The 20,911-nt window shown below is 40.0% G+C and overlaps 1 protein-coding gene across 1 annotated transcript in view; it reads right to left on the bottom strand.

Annotated features, from left to right (window-relative positions):
- Positions 1–20,911, bottom strand: part of Ift57 (intraflagellar transport 57) — a 61,162-nt gene that overhangs the window by 6,712 nt on the left and 33,539 nt on the right. Inside the window, exon 7 of the mRNA XM_055594492.1 lies at positions 840–911. Within this exon, the coding sequence (XP_055450467.1) occupies positions 840–911 (72 nt within the window). The remainder of the gene's footprint in view (positions 1–839; positions 912–20,911) is intronic.

The following is a 20,911-nucleotide window of genomic DNA, read 5'->3' as shown; positions in this document are numbered from 1 at the left end:
GTTTTTCAAACCTGGTAAAAAGAAGTTAAATATTATTCAACCCACTCCACAAATGATCAATTATGTGTACAAAGGAAGACAGTTTGATACTTCAATAGCAAAGTTTATGAGAAGAAACACTTTAGTCACACCATGTGTCCATATGGCTATCAGAAGAAGCCAGATGTGATGGTCCAGTCCTCTAATCCAAGGCCCCTTGAGGCTGAAGCGAGGTAACTACACTTGAGTTGCTTATAGACCCTGTTTCAGGAAGGAAGGGCTTAGCAGTGTCATTCACTTCTTGTTCTATACACCTAAAGTTGATGTCATTGTAATAAATTGAATATAAACTTAAAAATCAAAAGTATCTAAGGAATAATATGACTTCCTAGAACTGGTCTAGCCTCAAACCCATAACTTTGCACTGAACCTGCTTCTTTGTGGCATTCTCTAAAGATCCCCCCTCTGCTATGGCAACAAGGCTGGCAGAGCTACAAGGCCTAGTCATTGTCAGCCTGGGGTTCATGCAACCTTGGTAATCAGGAGAAAGATTTACATGTGCCTAAAATGTGTATAAGATATATGTGCATGATAGCCATGTATATATTTAGAATACAAATGGACTGTAGGAATGTACTGCCATGTCTAACTCTAAGTTGCTTTTATTTAAGTAGCTTGCATTACTTGATGTAAGCACTGGGCTGTGAAGACATAATGTGGTACTTTCAACTAATCAGCTTCTGAAAGAAAAGGATTGTGTCTCTTCTCCTTTCATGCTTTGCCTCAATAGGTCTAGGTGTGTAAATTCATGTTTTTTGTTTGTTTTTGTTTTGTTTGTTTGTCTGAAGTAATTCACATACCTTGGTCTCCTTTAGAGCAGATTCAATTCCACTTTTGTGCTGGTGCATTTGGTCAACATGGATCCTCCAATCCTATTGGGATAAGCACACATAGGAACAAAGTAAAAAATATCATGTTTTCTCCTTTCGCCTGTCTGTTGTGAAGTTGTGTCCTTTATCTTTATTACTTGGTAGCTGTCCTATTTTAGGTGGCAGAGTCCTATATATAGCTTGCAATCAGAGTGTAAAGAAATATGTATAGGATACTTTAGGATAAAAGGTGCTAAGTAAATGTAAATTATTTTATGTGTTCACAGAGTGATGTCTGATAATTTGAATACAAATTATTCCTGCACTGCTGGTGGTTAATATTTATGACTACCCATCAAAATGAAAAAAATCCAATTATTAGCAAAGAAATACTTGCTTAAGCAGTAACAATTATGTTTGCCAGAAGCAACTCTCAACTCTTTACTCAAATATCATGTATCAAAGATTAGTTTGTCTCTTGGAAATGAAATCGGGTTTTCATTCAGAAGTCTTCAGTCTACACTGATTACTAGAGCCTCTTGCTACTGGACTCATTTTAAATTGATGTCAACTGTGTAATCCCCTAACAGATAACTTCAGATTGTGTTGGTTTATATGTAAACACTTTCAATGACTTCAGAACGAGCAATCATAAGAGGGGAACTGGAATAAGTGTTGGGACTAGGCAGTTCTCAGTCTCACAGTCTGTCTGCATTAACCAACAGGCTTGCTTGCTGGATCTGCACAAGTTCCTGAAGACAAAGCAATGTGAGTAGTTCAGTCTACTGCCGGCTTTGTGTGTGTGTGTGTGTGTGTGTGTGTGTGTGTGTGTGTTTTCTTTGAAACACACCCATGGCAGCAGGGTGCAGAATGCCCTGGGTGCTTCAAGGATAATGGATATCAAGTTAGAGTATGTTAAAGCTGCAGAAAACCTCAGAAGCATGTAAGCTCACACCTATCATCCCACAGAAAGGCAGTCAGGGGCCTGGCTACAAAAGAGGGTGTAGTTGAGGACACAGAAAGTCTAAGTTCCTGCCAGTTCAGGGGCGAGGAGAGGACAACTGGCTAAACCCAGACGAAGCAAGCACTGCCTTTTTTGGATTTTTCTGCATCATGAGCAAAACATCTCAAAATATAAAGGCTGGAAAGGACCTTAGAGATCAGCTCCTTACCAATGTAATAATTAAGTAGCTCAACATTCTCATTTTATGGTTGAAAGACTTCTGACTGTGCAGATCTGGCAAAGGAGGAGGCCCTCCCCAATCAGCAGTCAACACTGGAAAAGTAGGTGCAGACGTGGTAGGTGGAAACTCAGTCAGCCCAGCTAACACCTCCATGGAAGAGTGTGAGCCCGAGGAATTTCATTATTCTTTAGAACAATGGCGGAACAGGTTGGATTTGAAGAGGGTAGGTGTGGGAGGGGTTGGGGAGAAGGGAAATGCGGTGAAAACATACTATACAAAAGTTATAAAAGAACAGTTTAAAAAAGATATGATCTAAGACCTCCCCAAATTAGCCATATACCGAGGCTCCAAAAAAGCTTTTACAAGTCTTAATAACCGCCAAGATTAAGTATTTACATATCTTTTCTCTCTACTAGTCTATTTATGTCTTTATTATTCTCCAAATAAAATGTATACAGAAACACACACACAAAATTTTATCTATCACACACATGGTCCCAATTTAAGATAGTTCATGGTTTCCTTTTCCTACTGGGAATTACACAAACAAATATATTTCTACAAGCACCTGCCATCAAAATATTTTGTGAGCCACAACATTCCAGTCATCCATGTTAATTATGATAACATACATTGATATTTTAAAAAGTCATTGATATAAAACTCTGCAGAAGGGCTAGAACCTTAAAGCATGAGTAACATCTGATAGGACATATGAGAGGACAGGAAAGGAATGTCAGGTTGAAAGGGTAATATAAACAAGGAAGACATAAGGATCGTATCAATATAGGTTGGCTGAAGTAAAAAGCAAAATTCTGGAGTGGGGAGTAGAAAGGATTGATAAAGAAGAAATAAAATCAAAGTGGTAGATTAAATTGTATCAACGCTTTGCTTCTAACAACTAAGGAGTATGGCTTTTACTATGTACAATGGTATGCTATTAAATATTTTTGGTTTGAATTTTAAAATCAAGTCTGTGTTTTGAAACAGTAACAGATTAAAGGATCCACTGGAAAATCAAGATTCTAAAGACTGGTGGGAGGCCAGTCAGGAGGCCATGTTGTGGTCCAGTTCACATAGACCTGAGTGGAAGAGAAGGCATGTACCCACAGGACATTGCAGAGACATGCCAGGAGGACATTCTCTCCAGGGGAAGTATGAGCACAAGGTGGCTGGTGGAGGCGGGAAGTAGAAAGATAACCATTAAGGGCTCTAGATTGACAAATGAATGGAATAATGAGCAGTGCAACATGTAACAAGAACAGGACAGGCTTCAGGGAAGCCAAAAATACCATGGAATTTGATTTGGTTTGGGGCTTGTTAAATTTCTCTATTTTTCATAGGCAATCAAAGAACAAAGCTAGTCATGATTTAGAATTATCTGCCAGAAAAATCCAAATATGTATCTTATTAAAATTTCCATGGACATATTTCCTGATGGAAGACTAATTTTTTAAAAAGCCAACAAATCTTTAAAATATTCTGATCTTCTAATTAAGCAATTTTTACTCCAGAAAATATTCCCACTCAACTTAAATTGGAAACACACATAGTATATTCCTGCACACGGTTTCTGTTAAAGTAAAGCACCAGAAAATAATACCAATAATTTTGTATCATTCATTCTACTATTAAAAATAATGCACACAGTATGAGGCTATTTTTATCAGGCTCAAAGCCACGAAGAACTCAGCAACATATTGTTCAGAGATGCACACAGGTAAAAATAACCAGAAAAGAAGGAAGCAGCTAAGGACAGTCCAGAGATTTGAGGATGCTAGTTCCCATGGGTGGGGAAGGAAGATATGCAGAGGGACACATCGGTGGTAACCTCGGGGGGGGGGGGGGAAAAACTGGGGACCCCCGGGGGGGGGGGGGGGAGGGGGGGGGGGGGAGGGGGGGGGGTGGGGGGGGTGGGGGGGCTCAAAATTCAGGTCAGGAAGTGGGATGGTTTTATTTTTGAGATCTGAGACTCTGTATTTTGCATTACATATAGGTTAAATGTTAAATTCATGTCCCTTTAATGGTCAGCAAACATTCATGCTCAATAGCATACAGGTAATGGAAAATACAGGCTTAAAAGGCTAGGTATTTAAATTAATAAAAGTTTCTATTATATATGTTTAAATATATATACATGTTATGGATGTGCTTGTGCTTTACATTAACACATAGATTTAAATATAGAATAATTGAAGTTTCATTTTTATTCTTTAAAATTTTCTAAGCTTCCCAGAGTATTTTATCACATTAATTATCAGAAGAAAAAGGGAGGGAAGAATCTTATAGTTGTCCAAGAAGTTCCTGAGAGGGTTTTAACATAGTTATAGTGAGAAGTGAGCGTGACTGTAACTGTGGCACTCTGAAGACAGGAATACAAAGGGGGCAGGCATACATCTGAGAACTGACAACTGAGATGGTTGAAAGCTTTACAAAGGTTTTTTTTTGTGGTGAGAATGGAGAAGTGATGGGTCTTAATGATATGTAAGGACTAGAAGCCTACCTGCATTCTAGAAATAAGTAACATTAAAAGGGGCTATTTAACAGTGCTAGCAATTTGAACATTGGTGGAGAATGCATTAAGCTACATCCACTTTAATGTAACTTTACATATTTAAATGCAAAGGTTTGGAGAGATAAGTAGATACTCTCATCCCTTCTAATCCAGTCTCTCTTTCCTGTAGAACAGTGGTTGTCAACCTTCTTAATGCTGTCTCTTTAATATTCTTGACCATGAAATTATTTTATTGCTACAGTAATTTTGCTACTGTTATGAACTGTAGTGTAAATATCTGATATGCGGGATATCTAATATGCAACCTCTGTGAAAGAGTCGTTCAAAACCCCAAAGGATCATGACCCAGAGGTTGAGAAGCACTGCTACAGGGCTTTATGAGACTTGCTGGCTGATAACTGGAGGGGTGTACTTCCTGGTTCACTGATGCCTGTCCACACTGTGTGGTTCTCATCAGTGAACTGCGGGATTGTACAGAAGCTGGGAGACATATCCATCTAAGAGTGCCCTTGTCTTATCTCTCAGTCAAAGTGAGGAGGCTGGCTGCCTTACTCAGACCTTTTATTTCAGCCTGGGCTTCGGACTGAGAAGTGTGCCGCCTCCCTGGAATGAAGCTGCAGCTGAGCACACATCAGCAGAAGTCATCTCGACTGGGGATGATGTGCTACGGCGAGTGTGAGCTACTGTGGTCTGGAGGGGCTTGCTGCAGAGGGCACAACTACATATATACTTTTATTATTATTTTTAAGGAAGGGTTTCTCTGTGTAGCTCTGGCTGTCCCAGAACTAGTTCTGTAAGAGCAGGCTGCATCCTGAGTGCTGAGATTAAAGGCGTGAGCTGTCACCTCCAGACAACATATACTTTTTAGAGTGAGAAAAAGTAGGAGTTAGATAGGTTACACGAACTTTCTGGGGTTCTGTCTGGAAAATGTACTCCAAAACCAATGGATTTTCATGTCATATAATGATTTTCTATGTGACAAGAGAGTATAAGGTTAAACTAAGACCTCTTTCTGTTCTGTATTCAGTGAGCGCCATGTGCCACTGAAATCTACTAGCTCCTATCTTACCTACTCTGAGGCATGTTCTTGTCCACTGAATGAAGATCAGTGTTTCACAAACTTCCTCTCTCAATGGAATGGACTTCCTCAGACTCACTTTCTATTTGCAGTGCTCATGACTGAACCCCAGGCCTTGAGTATGCCCGAGACTCACCCATCCATTTTTATTCTCAAGTCCTTAGGCTTGCCATTTTTCAAAATCCTTTCCTACAAATCTCATATAATTCTATCATTTGTGAGGGGTAAATAACAAAGGCATTGTAAGCATAATCTCTTTCCTCACTTTAAATTCTTTGGCACTAAATCATATTCTGAATATACCCCTCAAGCCTTTCAGAAAGTGGAGAATTGTGCAGAAGCATCTGTGGCAGGTGATTCACAGGACAGCAGACCATCAAAATGGATGCCATCTGACTGGCAACTACACAGTTGTCTGAGCTGCACTTCAGCAGAACACCACCTGACTGGTCTCTTTTGCATATGTAGATTCAGTTTAGTTTCTTTTTCTTTTTTTGGAGGGGGGATTCCAACTCAAAGACTAAAAGCTTTTCTCTGAAACTATCAGGGAAGGGAGGCAAAGGTTAAAAGGTGAGTTAGGGTTGGCTGTATGTCCATATGTAAGTTTCATTAATATATAATTTGTAAAACATCAGACTTTCCCTTCCATCTTAGATTAAGTTTGGGCTTTCTTACTCATGGGCAGACACAGCCCTAAGGAAGTCTGGATACACAAAACCCAAAGCAGGAGCCTTCTGTGTGTTGTGCTGTTGCTGTGCTGTATTCTTCTAGGCATATAAAAAAAAAAATCCATGGCAGCACACAGAAGAATGCACAGGTTCGCAGGGTCTCCTGGAAGCTTTTGCTTCTCTCCTCAAAGCAGGATCAGGGCCTGAGGCGCTGCTGTATCTCCAATCACTACTTCACAAGAACAACAATGATACCTCTGTTCTGCCATCTGCCTTCCTTTTCTTCTGTCCTCACTTTCTCTGCCCCAGTCCCACTACAGATAATTACTAGTGAAATCTCAGTGTAATGCTGCTTTGCTGTTGCATTTTAATAAATACAAAACAGTGTGTATTAGGGCTCTTACAGGTTCTATTTTAGACAGTTAAGCTCATTTTCCCCATTAAGGCTTGGTTTCAATCCAGAATTTCTCTAAGTTTTCATGGTTACTGTGGTGTATAATAAAGAAATCCTGTACTCCAGCTCACAGGCTGGGGAACAAACTGAGGTTGTTTGATTTTCACAGTTTATCGTTAATTGAAAAGGAAACCAAATGTCCTTTTCTGTCACAGACAGATTCTCTTTACATCAAGCAGTTGCTTTCATTTTCTTACCTTGTCCCCCAATTTCAATTAAACAAAACAAAACAAAACAAAACAAAACAAAACAAAACAAAACAGAGATCCTGAGAACTTTCTATTCAAACATGCACATTGAATGAAATCATTTTCCTGTTGTTTCACTAACGTATAGACACTGGGAATCTTGTTGCTTCTAGTCTGCTCCAGATGAACAAACCTGATAACTCTTCTAGGACTATCTCTAAAACAAAAGTACAGAAAACAATGCGGTTCAGTAGATATGTATGTGTGTGCATGCACATGTATATACACACATACATATATAATACAGTACACTCATATACATACATACATAATACATGTATTCACATGCATTTGTATACATATATAATGCACACACACTCATACATAGGTACAGAAACATGTTTATGCATACATACACATATATAAAACACATACACTCATATGTGCACATAATGCATGTATACACATGCATAATTCAAATACACACATACACAATACATGTATACACACACATAAACACATATACATACCTACTGTGGTGGTCTGTATAAAAATGGTCCTCATAGGCCCTTAGGGTGTGCCACTATTAGGAGATGGAGTAGGTGTGGCTTTGTTAAAGGAGGTATGTCACAAGGGGATGCACTCTGAGGTCCCAGAAGCTCAAACTACTTCCTGTTGCATAAGGGTCCACATGTAGAACTTTCAGCTACCTCTCCAGCACCGTGCATGTCTGCATGCCACCATGCTTCCTGCCATGATGCTAATGGACTAAACCCCTGAACTATAAGCCAGCTCCAATTATATGTTTTCCTCTCTAAGAGCTGCTGTGGTCATGATGTCTCTTCACAGCAATCAAACCCCTAGCACATACATACGTAATACATGGGTACACACACATGTAGACATATTGGCTAGTCAGAAGCCTTTCTGCTCCCTTGCTTTACTGTAGAATAGGCTCTCAACAGTCACATGGGTCCTGCGGTCTTTTTAAAATCTAATTAGGAAAGCTGCAATGTTAACAAGCATAACATTTAATATATGGAAGCATTATGCTAAGAACTATTAGAATCTCAGTGCATATATTTTGTTCAGAGATTCTAATAAGATTTAGCTACTTTTAAGTAGTAGTACTTGGTCACACAGGTAAATCCGTTGTTGAGCACAAAGCTACACAGGACTATCAAAACACAAAATTCCCAATGAAGGAGGACAAGAGGACAATGGGTAAGGATGACTTTAATCTTATTTGTAGTAAAATCTGGATATTCATGGCCTCTAAACTTTAGAGTCTGAAGGCTCAAGCTGTGGGGCTTTATTTCTAGGAAGCATTAGGAAGGGGTAGAAACTTTTAAGTGGGGCCTAGTGAGAGATCTTTGGACCACTGTGTGCAGGCTCTTGAAAAGTGCAGGAGGATCCCAGCCTGTTCTCTCTCCCATGCTCCTGCTATGAGGAGAGCTGTTTACCACACTTCTAGAACAGAAAGTAAAACGTGATATGGTACCCATCAGCAACAGGGCCAACAGAAAGCTCCTGGGCCTTTGCCCAAACAAGCCTTTCTCTTTATAAGCTGGCCATCATGCTTCTGTTATGCTAAGACAAAGTTAACAAGGGTTTTAATATTTGAAAATTGACAAGATTTAATCTATATATTAACTGTCATAAAAATGAATTCAAGATGTTCGCGGGATTGGCAAATACAATTAAAAACATTCTTACTAGGAAATATCCAGACCCAGATGGCTTCATCAGTGGATTTTCCCAAACATTTAATTAAATAGGAAATAACAAGCTTGTACAAAGACTATTGCTGAGCAGAAAGAAGGGAGGAGTGGAAAGAGGGAAAAAAAGAAAGGGAGGGAGATGGGGAGGAAGGCAGGGATAGAAAGAGCCAATTTGTTTCTTGAGGCACATTAAAACTTGACAAAGCTTTCTAAAGCCAAAACCAATCAAACAACCAAACAACAAACTATAGATCAATCCCTTTTATATCTTTTATAAGAGTTATAAATATACTAAACCAAATACTAGCAAATCAAATGTAATGATGAAACAAGATAAAAGGACAGTAACTTATCATGTTCAATTTGTATTTGCATTTGAATTATCTCAAAATGCAAGGTTGGTTTCACAATAAAAAAATTAATACTTAAAAGAAAGGGTGACATCAGCAAGTTATCGAATGAGGGGTTGCTTGACATGCTTTCCTCAAATCTGCTATTCTCCAAGAATGTTTGAGGAAGATTACTGAAGTCCAGTAGGGAAGTGGCAGAGATGAGGCTTAGAAAGGAAAGAGGAAGAAGCAAAGTACATATCAGCCATCCCAGTTCTCCAGCCTAATTTAAGTCCTGAATCAACAGGGATCTCTTATGGCAGCAACTGGGCCAACAGAAGATCAATATAGTTTTCTGTTGATACTGTGGATTCTTGCAGCACTTGTTGCTTGAAACCCTTGCATCCAATCCTCACAGGTCTGGGTATGGTTTGGGGAGTGACGGGGAACACATGCTCCTTCAATAGTCTGGACAAAGAGTTTAGCCAATGTTAAGTCTTCTCAAGGCCCTTTTGCACAGAACCATCCTGAGACATCAGCACCCTTGGCACTAGAAAAAAGCTGGAGCACCAGACTCAGTGAGGTACCAGGAAGCAAGTCTAACTCCACCAAGCCAATCACAGCCTTTGCAAAAGCATTTCTGCAGTCTTCGATTAAACAGCAGATGCCCTCCCCATCTTAGGCCACTAGTGTGGTCTAGACTATGGGGCCAACAAGCACCAATAAACGTTTTGTTCTTGCTGTCAGGAACACTGTATTTGCCAAGGACTAGAATGATCCTCCATTCAGCATCAATGCATACAAAAACATCCGTACATTACTATCGTAGGTGTCCCGTCTTTGCTATTGAACCTACTGTACCATGCCTCCCAGATCCTGTTGGTGCCACCTTTCTTCTGTGCAGCCTTCAGAAAGTGATGGAGATCCCGCATTCACTGCTGCCTATCATTCCTGGACCACTGGTGACATGCCCATCCAAGACAGCTGCATCTTAGCTGAGGCCATTTAGATACTTTCAGGCATTGCCGACAGTGATACACCTGAAGAATATATATTCAGGGAGTATACGACCATGTCCACCTGAGACACAAGTCAATGTATCATACACAACTGATATGATAGGACATGCTGCCGAAAGCCCTTTGCTACAACAGCCTTCTTTTGAGTTGACAGGGCAAAAGACTTGGTGCAAAAACACGAATACTATGAAAAAGAAGCTTAAATCATGCCTCCAGTGGAACATAATAACTCTAGCAATGAACCCTAAAGAAAAGGGAATAGATGAGTTATTTGAAAAAACAATTACAATGGTGACTTTAAATGAAGTTTAATGAAATATAAAAAAATTGAAAAGTTCAATAATATAAGGAAAAGAACTTTAACCTGAACAAGAAATTTAGCAGATACAAACATCACAATAAAACATAAAGTATATAGGCTGGGGAGTGGGAAAGTGCTTGCTATACAAACATGAGGATTCAAGTTCAGATTGGCTGAACCTTGATTGTAACTGTACTGTTGGGGCTAGGAGTATGTGATTGGAGACAGGCAGATCCTTGCGGCTCACTGGCCAGCCAGGTTAGCTGAAATCATGAGCTCCAGGTTCAGAGAAGGTCTTTGTCTCAAAACAGGTTATATTTAAATATTATTGCTTATATGTATTTATGTGTGCGTGAGCGCGCGCGCGCGCGCACACACACACACACACACACACACACACACACACTACGCAGCATGATCAAATGAAATCTATCAAACCAGCATAATAGCTCAGCAGGCAAAGGTTCTTGCTGTGCAAGCAAGCCTGATGACCTATGTTTGATTTCTGGAACTGACATCAGGGTGGATAAGAAAATCAACCCCACAAAGTTGACCTTTCACCTCCAAGTACACAGTGTGGCATGAATGTTCCATACGCTACACATACAGCAGCATATCTGCACAAAATCAAGTCAGTTAGCACCCTGACATGGAAGGGGAAGGGCACGGAAGCCTCTACCCCCCAGGTATTGACAATTGCTGGCTTCTAGGGGACAGTCAGTCAGTTTTCCCCAAAACCACGTGCCTATAACCCAGTATTTGTTGGACCCAGTGAATTCTTAAGGAAAAAATAAAAGCATGAAGTTGAAAGGGGCACATGACAGCAGAATATACAAATTGGAGCGATGCAGAAAGAAAATGTACATAATTACAATGGAATGCTTTGTAGTATTAACAAGAATGGAGATTTGGCATCTGTGGTAATATTGATGGAATAGGAGACATTACGTTAAGTGGAATAAGCTTTGCATCAGTCAGTTTCTCATCAATTTGACAAATGACTTAAGAAAACTCAGCTTAAGAGAGAAAGCCTCCTGGTTTTAATCCACAGTTGGCTGTTTTCACTGCTTTCTGACCTGTGGCAAGGCGCTAGTGTCCCCGGGAACCTTTGAACACACTCTGTGGGCAAGGAGGCAACTGTCGTACATATGTGGAATGTATGATGTGTGCTTCAGGAGGTGTGGGAATAATCACCATTAGTAAAGAAGTGTTTCTTCAGGAACTCCCTCTTTTCTAGCTATTCCTCTCATTGTAGAGAATCATCCAACCATGTACATCTTTGTAAAGCATGGCTATCAGAACAAGCACAGCTATCCTCACACCTGCCTATAACTGAATTCAAACTGGAGATCCGGTGTCTAAAGGTAATAATGTGTTAAACAACCACACTTCTAACTGCGCAGAGGTTATCTTTGCTGTCTATCATGGGCTACTAAGGAGCTTCCACATGTTAACTAAGACCTGTTATTATGGCCATCCCACACCACACTCATTTTATATGACTACATGGATGTTGTTGAGGGCTTACAGGCTTCAGAAAGACAAGCCCAGAGAAGAGATCTCTCAAGGCAAATATGCACAGGTCAAGTTAGAATTGAGTATTTATTTCAGGTGATACTGAGTAACTACTGTGGAGAACTGAAGAATAATCTTGACACTTGCTCCAGTTGATTGCCTGCTGTGATAAACATCATTAACCGAAAGCAACTTAGGGAAGGAGAGAACTCATTTCATCCTACACTTCTAGGTCACAGTTCATTATAGACAGAAGTCAGGGCAGGAGCCCATGCAGGAACTAAAGCAGAAACCATGGAGGAAGGCTCCTTACTGAATCGTTCTCTCTGGCTTGTGTTCCAACAGCTTTCTTCTACAACCCAGGACCATCTTCCTCAGAGTCCCACTGTGGCTGGGCCCCTCCCACATCATTGAACAATCAAGCCAATTCTCCATAGACATGGCCAATCTAATGTGGGCACTCCACGGAGACTCTCTCTTCCCATGTGACTCCAGGTTTTGTGTCAAGGTAACAAAAACAGTTCCACCTAAGTTTAAGAATCTGCTGATCAACACTTGGATCTCAGACTGACAGTCAAACAAACAAAAAATGGTTACCTTTTACATTTTTAAAGAACCAAGAAACATAAATCATTTCTTTGCTATAAAGAAACAGGCAAAAATAATGGAACAAAAACCATGGGAATAAAATTTTGTTCAAATATAAAGAAATTTCAAATAAAATACGGTAATAGTGAGAATGACTCTAACATTGGACTGGAAAAAATGAGTCAAGCCAATAAAACCTACATTTTGTAGGAAGGTCCAGGTAACAAATGGCTTCTGCTCCAATTCATATTTTATATTAAGCAATTCAAGGGAAACATTAAATCATACTTTACAATAATGAAATATTTAGGCAGTCTAGACATTTTAATTATAATCAATATATATTAATTCACCACCCTCAATCACAGGTGTCTATTTGAGGTCTGCAGGCAGTGAGGCATTGGTTTCTTGCCTATGCAGTATTAACAAAGCATGCCGTTTTCACTGGTTATTTCCTTGTCATCAGCCACCACAGCTGATGCTCTTTAGTTACAGCTACTGGTAATCACGAAGTAAAAAAGTTATTTCTTCTATTTTAATTTGTGATATATGGGTCCTTTACTTGATCCAGTTTAAACATTCATCATAGTCAGGGTAAACAAAAAGGAAGGCATCATCAGCCATGCTTAAACAATATCCAGAGCGTTTAGCAAGACGATGACAGAAGTAACTGAAGATCTTGTCGTTGACTAGGGAGACTGACTTTGTCTCCACTCCTTTGCTATATTGTTCAGTATAATTTTAAGCACAATAACCTTTCCCACCATCTGTTATCTATTCATGATCCACATGCAACAAAGAAAATACAAAACCAAAAGCAAACAGCTGACCTTGCAAATACAACTTCCAGTCCACAAAATAACATCTTGTTTGAAAGAACACAATGGTCCCAAAGAATAGCTGCTTTGTGCAATCTCCTTTGAAGAATGCTGGCTATAAAAGTCCATCAGCGTGTAGTTTTCCTCATTCTGAGATGATGTGGCAGTTGAGTAATCATGCAGGCTGTTCTAAAAATGTATGTGTGTCTAGTTAATTTAGGCAGTTTATTTTGATAGCATTCACCTCTTTTTGATTATAGCAGGTGTTTCAAGGATAAATTTACTGAAAATTGTATTTTGTTTAAACAACAGCAGCATGTACATTTATGGCCCTGTTATATTAAAAAGCATTTATTGTCTGGCAGCAATAGATACAATTACAAACATTTGTGACAGTAATTGGAGCTATTACTCCTGCATGGAGCCTCATGGAGATCAACTTATTGCCACCTGTATTTACATTTGTTGCTCTAATTGTAAAAGCTGACTTTTTAAATTGGGTGTCTTATTTTTCTTTAAATTACATGAATACTTTTAATAGAAGGTCTACCAGAAAGTCTCTAAGAATTATAAATGTACTTTCTCCCTTATGCAAATAAGAGGCAGAATCCTGTTTTAATAATGATCATGAACATGAAATTCATTCCTGTATTCCAGCCCACAGAATGTATTATAGATCTTGGTTTGTGAATGCAAGAATCTTATTAATATTTCCTACCCCAAAACTAGAGCATAAGCCTTAAAAAAGTTCTTATTCCCAAACTCTAATACTACATAGCTATTTAGAAATGTTAACTTTTGCTAACACTCATGCTGTATGTGAGTGCAGCGATAGGCACAGGGCGAAGCAAGCTTGTCTCCGTTGCTGTGCAATGAGGGAAGTGCTCTCCATTGCTCCCAGGTACACATTTGTCTGCAATAATAAAAAGAGAGAGCCTATCCCTGTAACTTTTGGCAGAACTTGGCTTCCAATTTGAGGAGACTGAGATCTAATATAGTAATTCTGTGGTCCCTCCAGGTTCATTTAAATGGAATTCTACCTGCTGATTAATGAAGGCCCCTCTTCTTCCTCTTAGGTTTTAGCTCTCATGGTGACTGAGGAGCCCGAAGGCTCAAAACTATTGCAGTGATTTTATCCTAAGCACAATGACTCTTCCCAAAAGGTCTCCTGCTGTTAAGTCACCCAAGGCAACACCTGAGTGCTTTATTTACTTTAAAACAAAATTCAATTGCTTGGAGTTGAAATTTAAAGTTTCAGGTTCTTTTTACAGTGGTAGTCTGAGATGCTGTACAACCGAAAGTGATGTAGAAAGCAGTTCAGTGAATCAAAGGTTTGAAATAATTAGAAATATATGTTGTAATACTTCCAAATCCTTTAAAAATAATCACGTTATCTAAATTCCTCGTAATGGATCTGAAGATTTAAATAATTACTACAGACACTTTGGCAAAAGGAAAAAGGTGCCTACCCAACTATCTCTTAAAAAAACAAAGCAGAAAACATTTAATTATAATTTGGAAAAAATCTATTTAAGACATTAATCAAAATTTTAATTACTATATCCATAGGGCATTGAAGCATATTAGAACATTTGTTCATTCCATTAAATACCTAATATTAAATCATCGCCATGTACAATCTTTTAGAAATAAGCACTGCATAACTAAAGAAAAGAGCCTATGCTAAAATTTAGTTGAAAACTGATTTCATAGTTCCTGCTTGCTTTTCCTTATTTTCAGGGAATAAGAATAAATATTAGTAGAATTTACTTGGTTTCTATTATTGTAAAACAAAACACCATTAACCTTAAATAAAAAGGAATTCCTCTAATAGAGACTAATAGGATAAATGACTTTAAGAATAGTCATTTCCCTCAGGTCAGTAAATATACAAACGGACAATGACAATACCATGCTGGACATAAAACCAGAATTCCAATCCACCTCGAGCAGTATCTGGTCCAAGAAGACAAGCCACAGGCTCTGTAGGAACTAGAACTACAGAAACCTTGGTCAACCACTTCAAACTTAGGACTATCCTTTAGACAAAGCCAAGTAGCCTCGCTGTTAGGGTTGGTGTCACTTGTCAGCTCCACAGGCTCTGCCTTCACCTGGAAGATGAGCATCTGAGTAACCATGTGGGTGATTATCTTGATTGTGTCCACTGAGGTGAAGACAAGCTCACAGTGACTGGCACCACTCCCTGGCTGGAATTCTCACCTCTGTCAGAGAAGAAAGAGCACTGAGCAGCAGCCTTCAGCCATCCACTGTCCTCTGCTTCTTGGCTGTCAATGGAATGCAGCCAGCAACTGCAAGTTCCTGCTGCTTTGACTCCCTTCCCACAATGAACTGTACTCTTGAACTGTGAGCCAAAGTAAGCCCTTTCTTCCTTAAGTTGCTTTCTTCAGGGTATTTTACCACAGCAATAGGGAATAATTACTAAGACACCATCACAGAAGTTTCTGGTTTCCCCTACTGAAGATTTCCAGTCCTATCAAAACATATCTGATGCTTCCATTTGTTCTGATAACAAATTATTTTCTGACAGAGGCTTTGAGTTCTGTCAAAGGCAGAAAGAAATGGTAATTAAGCCCCTCGCTATAGTGAGCTCTGAAAAAAAAAATAGCCCTGCTTGGTCCCATCTGAGTAGTCTTTTATTTCAACAAAGTCAAAGGTTTACCTTAAGAAAACTCAAGGAAACAGACTATTCTAGAGATTCAAAGTTAATCAATGACACAGAAGGTGAAAAATCTAAAAAAGCATTCATCCACGTCTCAGAAACACTGGGCATGCAGAATTCTTTGGAATTTCTCAGCACCTTGTCAACTGACTCACTTAAAATTAAAAGAAAAACACATTATTATTTCGGAATTAAAAACTGTTTGAATCATGTAGGAAAAATGTTATCCTCCAATAATTATTATGAAGTACCTTCAAAGAAAGCTTCTCAGACAAATTAGTTTCAAACTAGAGGCTGATCTGACCGCACATACTGCAGCAGATGTTGTGGAGATTCCAAATCTACTTTCCATTTAATCTGCATCTGCCCCCTCTCTCCCATGTTACTCTTCCCCTGCAATGACTCACTGTGACAATCCGTTCCTTGTACTCAGTCCTTCTGGTCCTCGGATGCTGACTGCCCTAACTCCTGTAGAACACTGCTCTGCCCTTTCTCCACCTACATCCTGAGACTCCTAGGTTCCAATGTGCTGCGCCTGGACAAGCCAGCTCTTCTGCCTGGAAATCAGTTGGGTATTGATGGTAAAGTGCAAGGACTCTCTACCACCATAATGTTACCTTCATTCCTATTTTTTTAAACAATGTATGGGAATACATATAATGTAATGATATATGTATAATACATCTATGTACGTACATACATATATACGTGTGTGTGTGTGTGTGTGTGTGTGTGTGTGTGTGTGTGTGATCTGCAACTGTGTCAGAGAAAAAAAGGGAACTGAGCAGCCATCATCCATTCACTGTCCTCTGTTTCTTGTCTGTCAGTGGAGTGTGTGTGTGTGTGGTTTTTTTTTTTTTTTTTGAGACAGGGTTTCTCTGTATAGCCCTGGATGTCCTGGAACTCTCTCTGTAGACCAGGCTGGCCTCAAACTCACAGAGATCCATATCCTCTGCTGAGATTAAAGGCCTGTGCCACCACACCTGGCTGCAATGTTATATTTTTAAAAAGCAGTACACAGTATCAGCTGTATGAATGAAAATTTACAGAAATCATGGTCAGCATGTAGTGGTTCTCCCATGTGCTTTAGATTTGTTCATTCATTTAGCTTTTTTAGTAACTCCTTAAGGGAGACATGATAATAAATTCCATTTTTCCAGATGAGTAAACTGAAGAATAGGTAGCCACTTGCCACAATGCTCTGTAGTCACCTGGGTTCAGAACTTCTGCTCTTAACCATATGTTACATTGTCTCTACCTGACTAGTCAAAAGCCTGCTCTGTCATTTAGATACTATTTTAATCACTTACATAAGCAAATTCCTTTTCTGTTTACAGTTCCTCATTTGAGGTAAAAGGTACCTGATTTCTGAGTGGTGGAAAGGATTAGATAATGAAATAGTGAGAGAATGCACATACAGTGCTAGGAGCAGTTTCTGGCATACAGTAACTAGTAAATGCCAACATTTCAATGATGCTTTATTGTGTGTGCAGTTACTAGGAAGAAATTGGAAAGATGTAGAAAGGATAATGACGTGAACCTGGTTAGAGACTCATGCAAAAATATAATGTGGATGCTTATATGCATTCCTTAAATAGCATAAGTATTACTGCATACACTTTGTAAACCTTCCTGAATACTGATTTAGCACCCAAAGTAAAAGAATATGTAATATTAATTAGATACTGACTACTGATACTGTCTTAATTATTTTATTTTTTATTGCTGTGACAAAACACAGTGACCCAGGCAACTTAGAAAAGAAAGCATTTAATTTGGGGCTCGTAGTTCCAAAGGGTGTCCAAGACGATTATGGCAAGGAGGTGGGAAGCAGGCAGGCAGCCATGGTACTAGTGTAGGAGCTAATAGCTTATATCTGATCCACAAACTTGAGGCAGAGAGGATAAGGTCACTGGGAACAGTGTGGGATCTTGAAACCTCAAAGGCCACCTCAGTGACACATATCCTCCAACAAGACCACACTTCTTAATCTTTCACAAACAGTTCCACCACCTGCGACCAAGCACTCTAATATCTGCGCATATGGGAGCCATTCTCACCCAAACTACCACAGTCCACTCTCTGACTACCACAGGCTTTTGGCCACATCATAATGTAAAGTAAATTTAACCCAACTTCAAAGGTCCCATAGCCTTTCACATCTCAACATAGTTTAAAAGTCCAAAGTTCAAAGTCTCTTCTGAGATTCAAGGTAATTTCTTAATTGAAACCCCTGTAACAGCAGATTACATACTTCTAACATCCAATGGCACAGAATATACATTACTACTCCAAAGCGAACAACTGGGGCATAGTGAGGACATTCTGGACCAAAGTAAGACTTAAGTCCAACAAGGCAAACTCACCTGTAGCTCTATTTCCAATGTCAAAGGGCTTTGATGGCTCTGCCATTCCAGCTTTGTTGACTATAACCCACTTCTCTTTTCTGTCTGTCTGTCTGTCTGTCTGTCCCCACTTCTGGTCTGCATCTCTCTGGCAAATATCTCATGGCTCTGACATCTCCAACATCTTGGGGTCTTCAGCATGATCCAGGCTTCACTTTAACAGATTTACACAATGACCTCTCTGGGTCTTCTCTACCATAAGCCTGGCCTCTGCAGCTTTCTTTAACCGTGGAGAAGGATTCTGCAGCACCTTTACTCCTGTGTCCTTCATGACTGTAAAGCTAGAACCATGTGATCAGTGCTACCAACTTCTGCTGCTTGCTGGGGATGGAGCCCTTCCTCTCCTAGTTATATCTGCATAAACCTCAATTTGTTGTTGCTCTATGAGGAACAGGTAACTCCTTAGACCTTTTCTTTTCACAAATTGCAGGAAGAGCTGGGCAGGGTCTCACCCTAAGGGTGTGACTTCCTTTATTCCATTTCTTCCTCTGTCTTTCAGCACAAGCCATAGCCCCAATATTAAATTTCCTGGTGTTTTTGTTCTCCCCAAAACATACATTTTGTATTTCTTTTTGCCTGACTTGTTCTTTTTCATTGTAGATCTGCATAGTAGTAATTACTAATAACCAAATAACAGAGTCAATATAAGGCTGCTTTAAAATTTCCTTTGCAAGTGAAATTAGTCCAAAATTTTTCAATTTAGCTTCAGGCAGATTCTTAAGAAAAGGGCAAAAAGCAGCCACACTCTGCTGAACTATAACAAGACTGGTCGCTACCCTGTTACTAATACTATTCCCCTCTGATAAATCCTGAGTGGGCCTCTATAGTACACACTGCTCTCATCACTACTGTCTTTCATGCTCCTATTGGGATGCCCATTAAGCTCCACATATAGCCTTCAGCTGATTTCTTAGTCCAAAGTCTCAAAGTCTTCCACATTTTCCCCCAAAATAGCATGGTCAGGTTGTCACAGTAATAGTACATGCTCTGGCAACTTCTGTCTTAGTTACTTTTTTATTGCTCTGTTAAGGTACCATGACCAACTTATGTAGGAAACAGTCTAGGAGTGGTACTGCTCCTAATGAGCTGGGCCTCCCCATCAGTCATTAATCAAGAAAATTCCCTAGAGACTTGCCGGTGCAACCTTAGGAAAGCATTTTCCCAATTAAGATTCCCTCTTCCAAACAAAGATTGAAGGAATGTCCAACCAATAATTGGCCCAATCTAAGGCCCACCCCACTCCAGTAGAGAGCCAGCCCTTCCTCCGGTAGAGAGCCAGCCCCTGACACTATTAATGATGCTCTGCTCTGCTTGCAGACAGGAACATAACTTGACTGTTGTCTGGCAGGCTCCAGCCAGCAGCAGATGGAGACAGATTCTGGAACTTGCAGCCAAGCATGGGGCAGAGCTCTGGGGGTCCTGCAGAAGTGTTGGAGGAAAGATGGAAGGACCTGGATGGGACAGGAAAGTCACAAGAGGACCAACAGAGACAACTAACCCAGTCCCATGGGGGCTTTCAGAGACTGAGACATCAACTAAGGAGCATGCATGGTCTGGACCTAGGACACCTGCACACATGTAGCTGATGGGCAACTTGGTCTTCCTATGGGACACCTGGCAAGTGGACGGGGGTGGGTTTGTGTGCTGTTTTTAGCATGAACCCTATTGCCTGCTTTCGGGTCACTTTCCTCTGGCAGTGCTGCCTTGCCTGGCCTCAGGGGATGAGGATATGCTTAGTCCTGACGTGACTTGATGTGCTGGGGAGGGTTGATATGGGGGTGTTCCCTTTTCTGGGGGGAAAGGGGAGAAGGGATGGAGAAAGGAGGGGAAGGGAGGACTGGGAGGAGAGGAAGGAGGGGACACCCTTGGGATGTAAAGTAAATAAACTGAAATTAAAAAAAAATAAAAAATTAAGATTCCATCTATATGTCTAGGTTTTGTCAGGTGGCCAAAAATCAACTAGAAAAATGAATAAGCTTTGGATCTAATTCGTAGCACACTCCTGGCCCCTTCCTCTTTGAAACAGTACTTGCATATTTAATAAGTAAAACAAAATTTAATGTAAACTACTGTTGTATATTCATTATACACAATGATGGGTTATAAAGACATTTTCGTCAGAGTACATCAGATTCTCTGATCATCTCAACTTCTTCATATCCTCATTTGTCTTGCCCTTCCCTCCTTTGCAAATTTCCTTCCTTCCCTCAAACTCTCTGCAACTTCCATATGTGTATGTATGGATGCATATGTGTGTGTATTCATATATACACACATAAAAGGTAGATCTTGGGTGTGTCTTAGGATTTCTATTGCTGTGATAAAACACTATGTCCAAAGTAACCTGGGGAGGAAAGAGTTTATTTGGCTTATGCTTCCAAATCACTGTGTATCATCAAAGGAAGTCAGGATATGAACTCAAACAGGGCAGAAAACTAGAGGCAGGAGCTGACACAGAGGCCATAGAGGGGTGCTGCTTACTGGCTTGTTCCACTTGGCTTGCTCAGATTGCTTTCTTATAGAACCCAGGCGCATGGATGGGCCACCCCGCATCAGTCACTAATTAAGAAAATGCCCTACAGGATTGCCTACAGTCAGAT

Source organism: Psammomys obesus, unplaced genomic scaffold (genome assembly GCF_907164565.1).
Source record: "Psammomys obesus unplaced genomic scaffold, mPsaObe1.curated_primary_1811, whole genome shotgun sequence".
Classification (NCBI taxonomy): Eukaryota; Metazoa; Chordata; class Mammalia; order Rodentia; family Muridae; genus Psammomys; species Psammomys obesus.
This window is presented reverse-complemented; position numbering and strand designations above follow the sequence as displayed.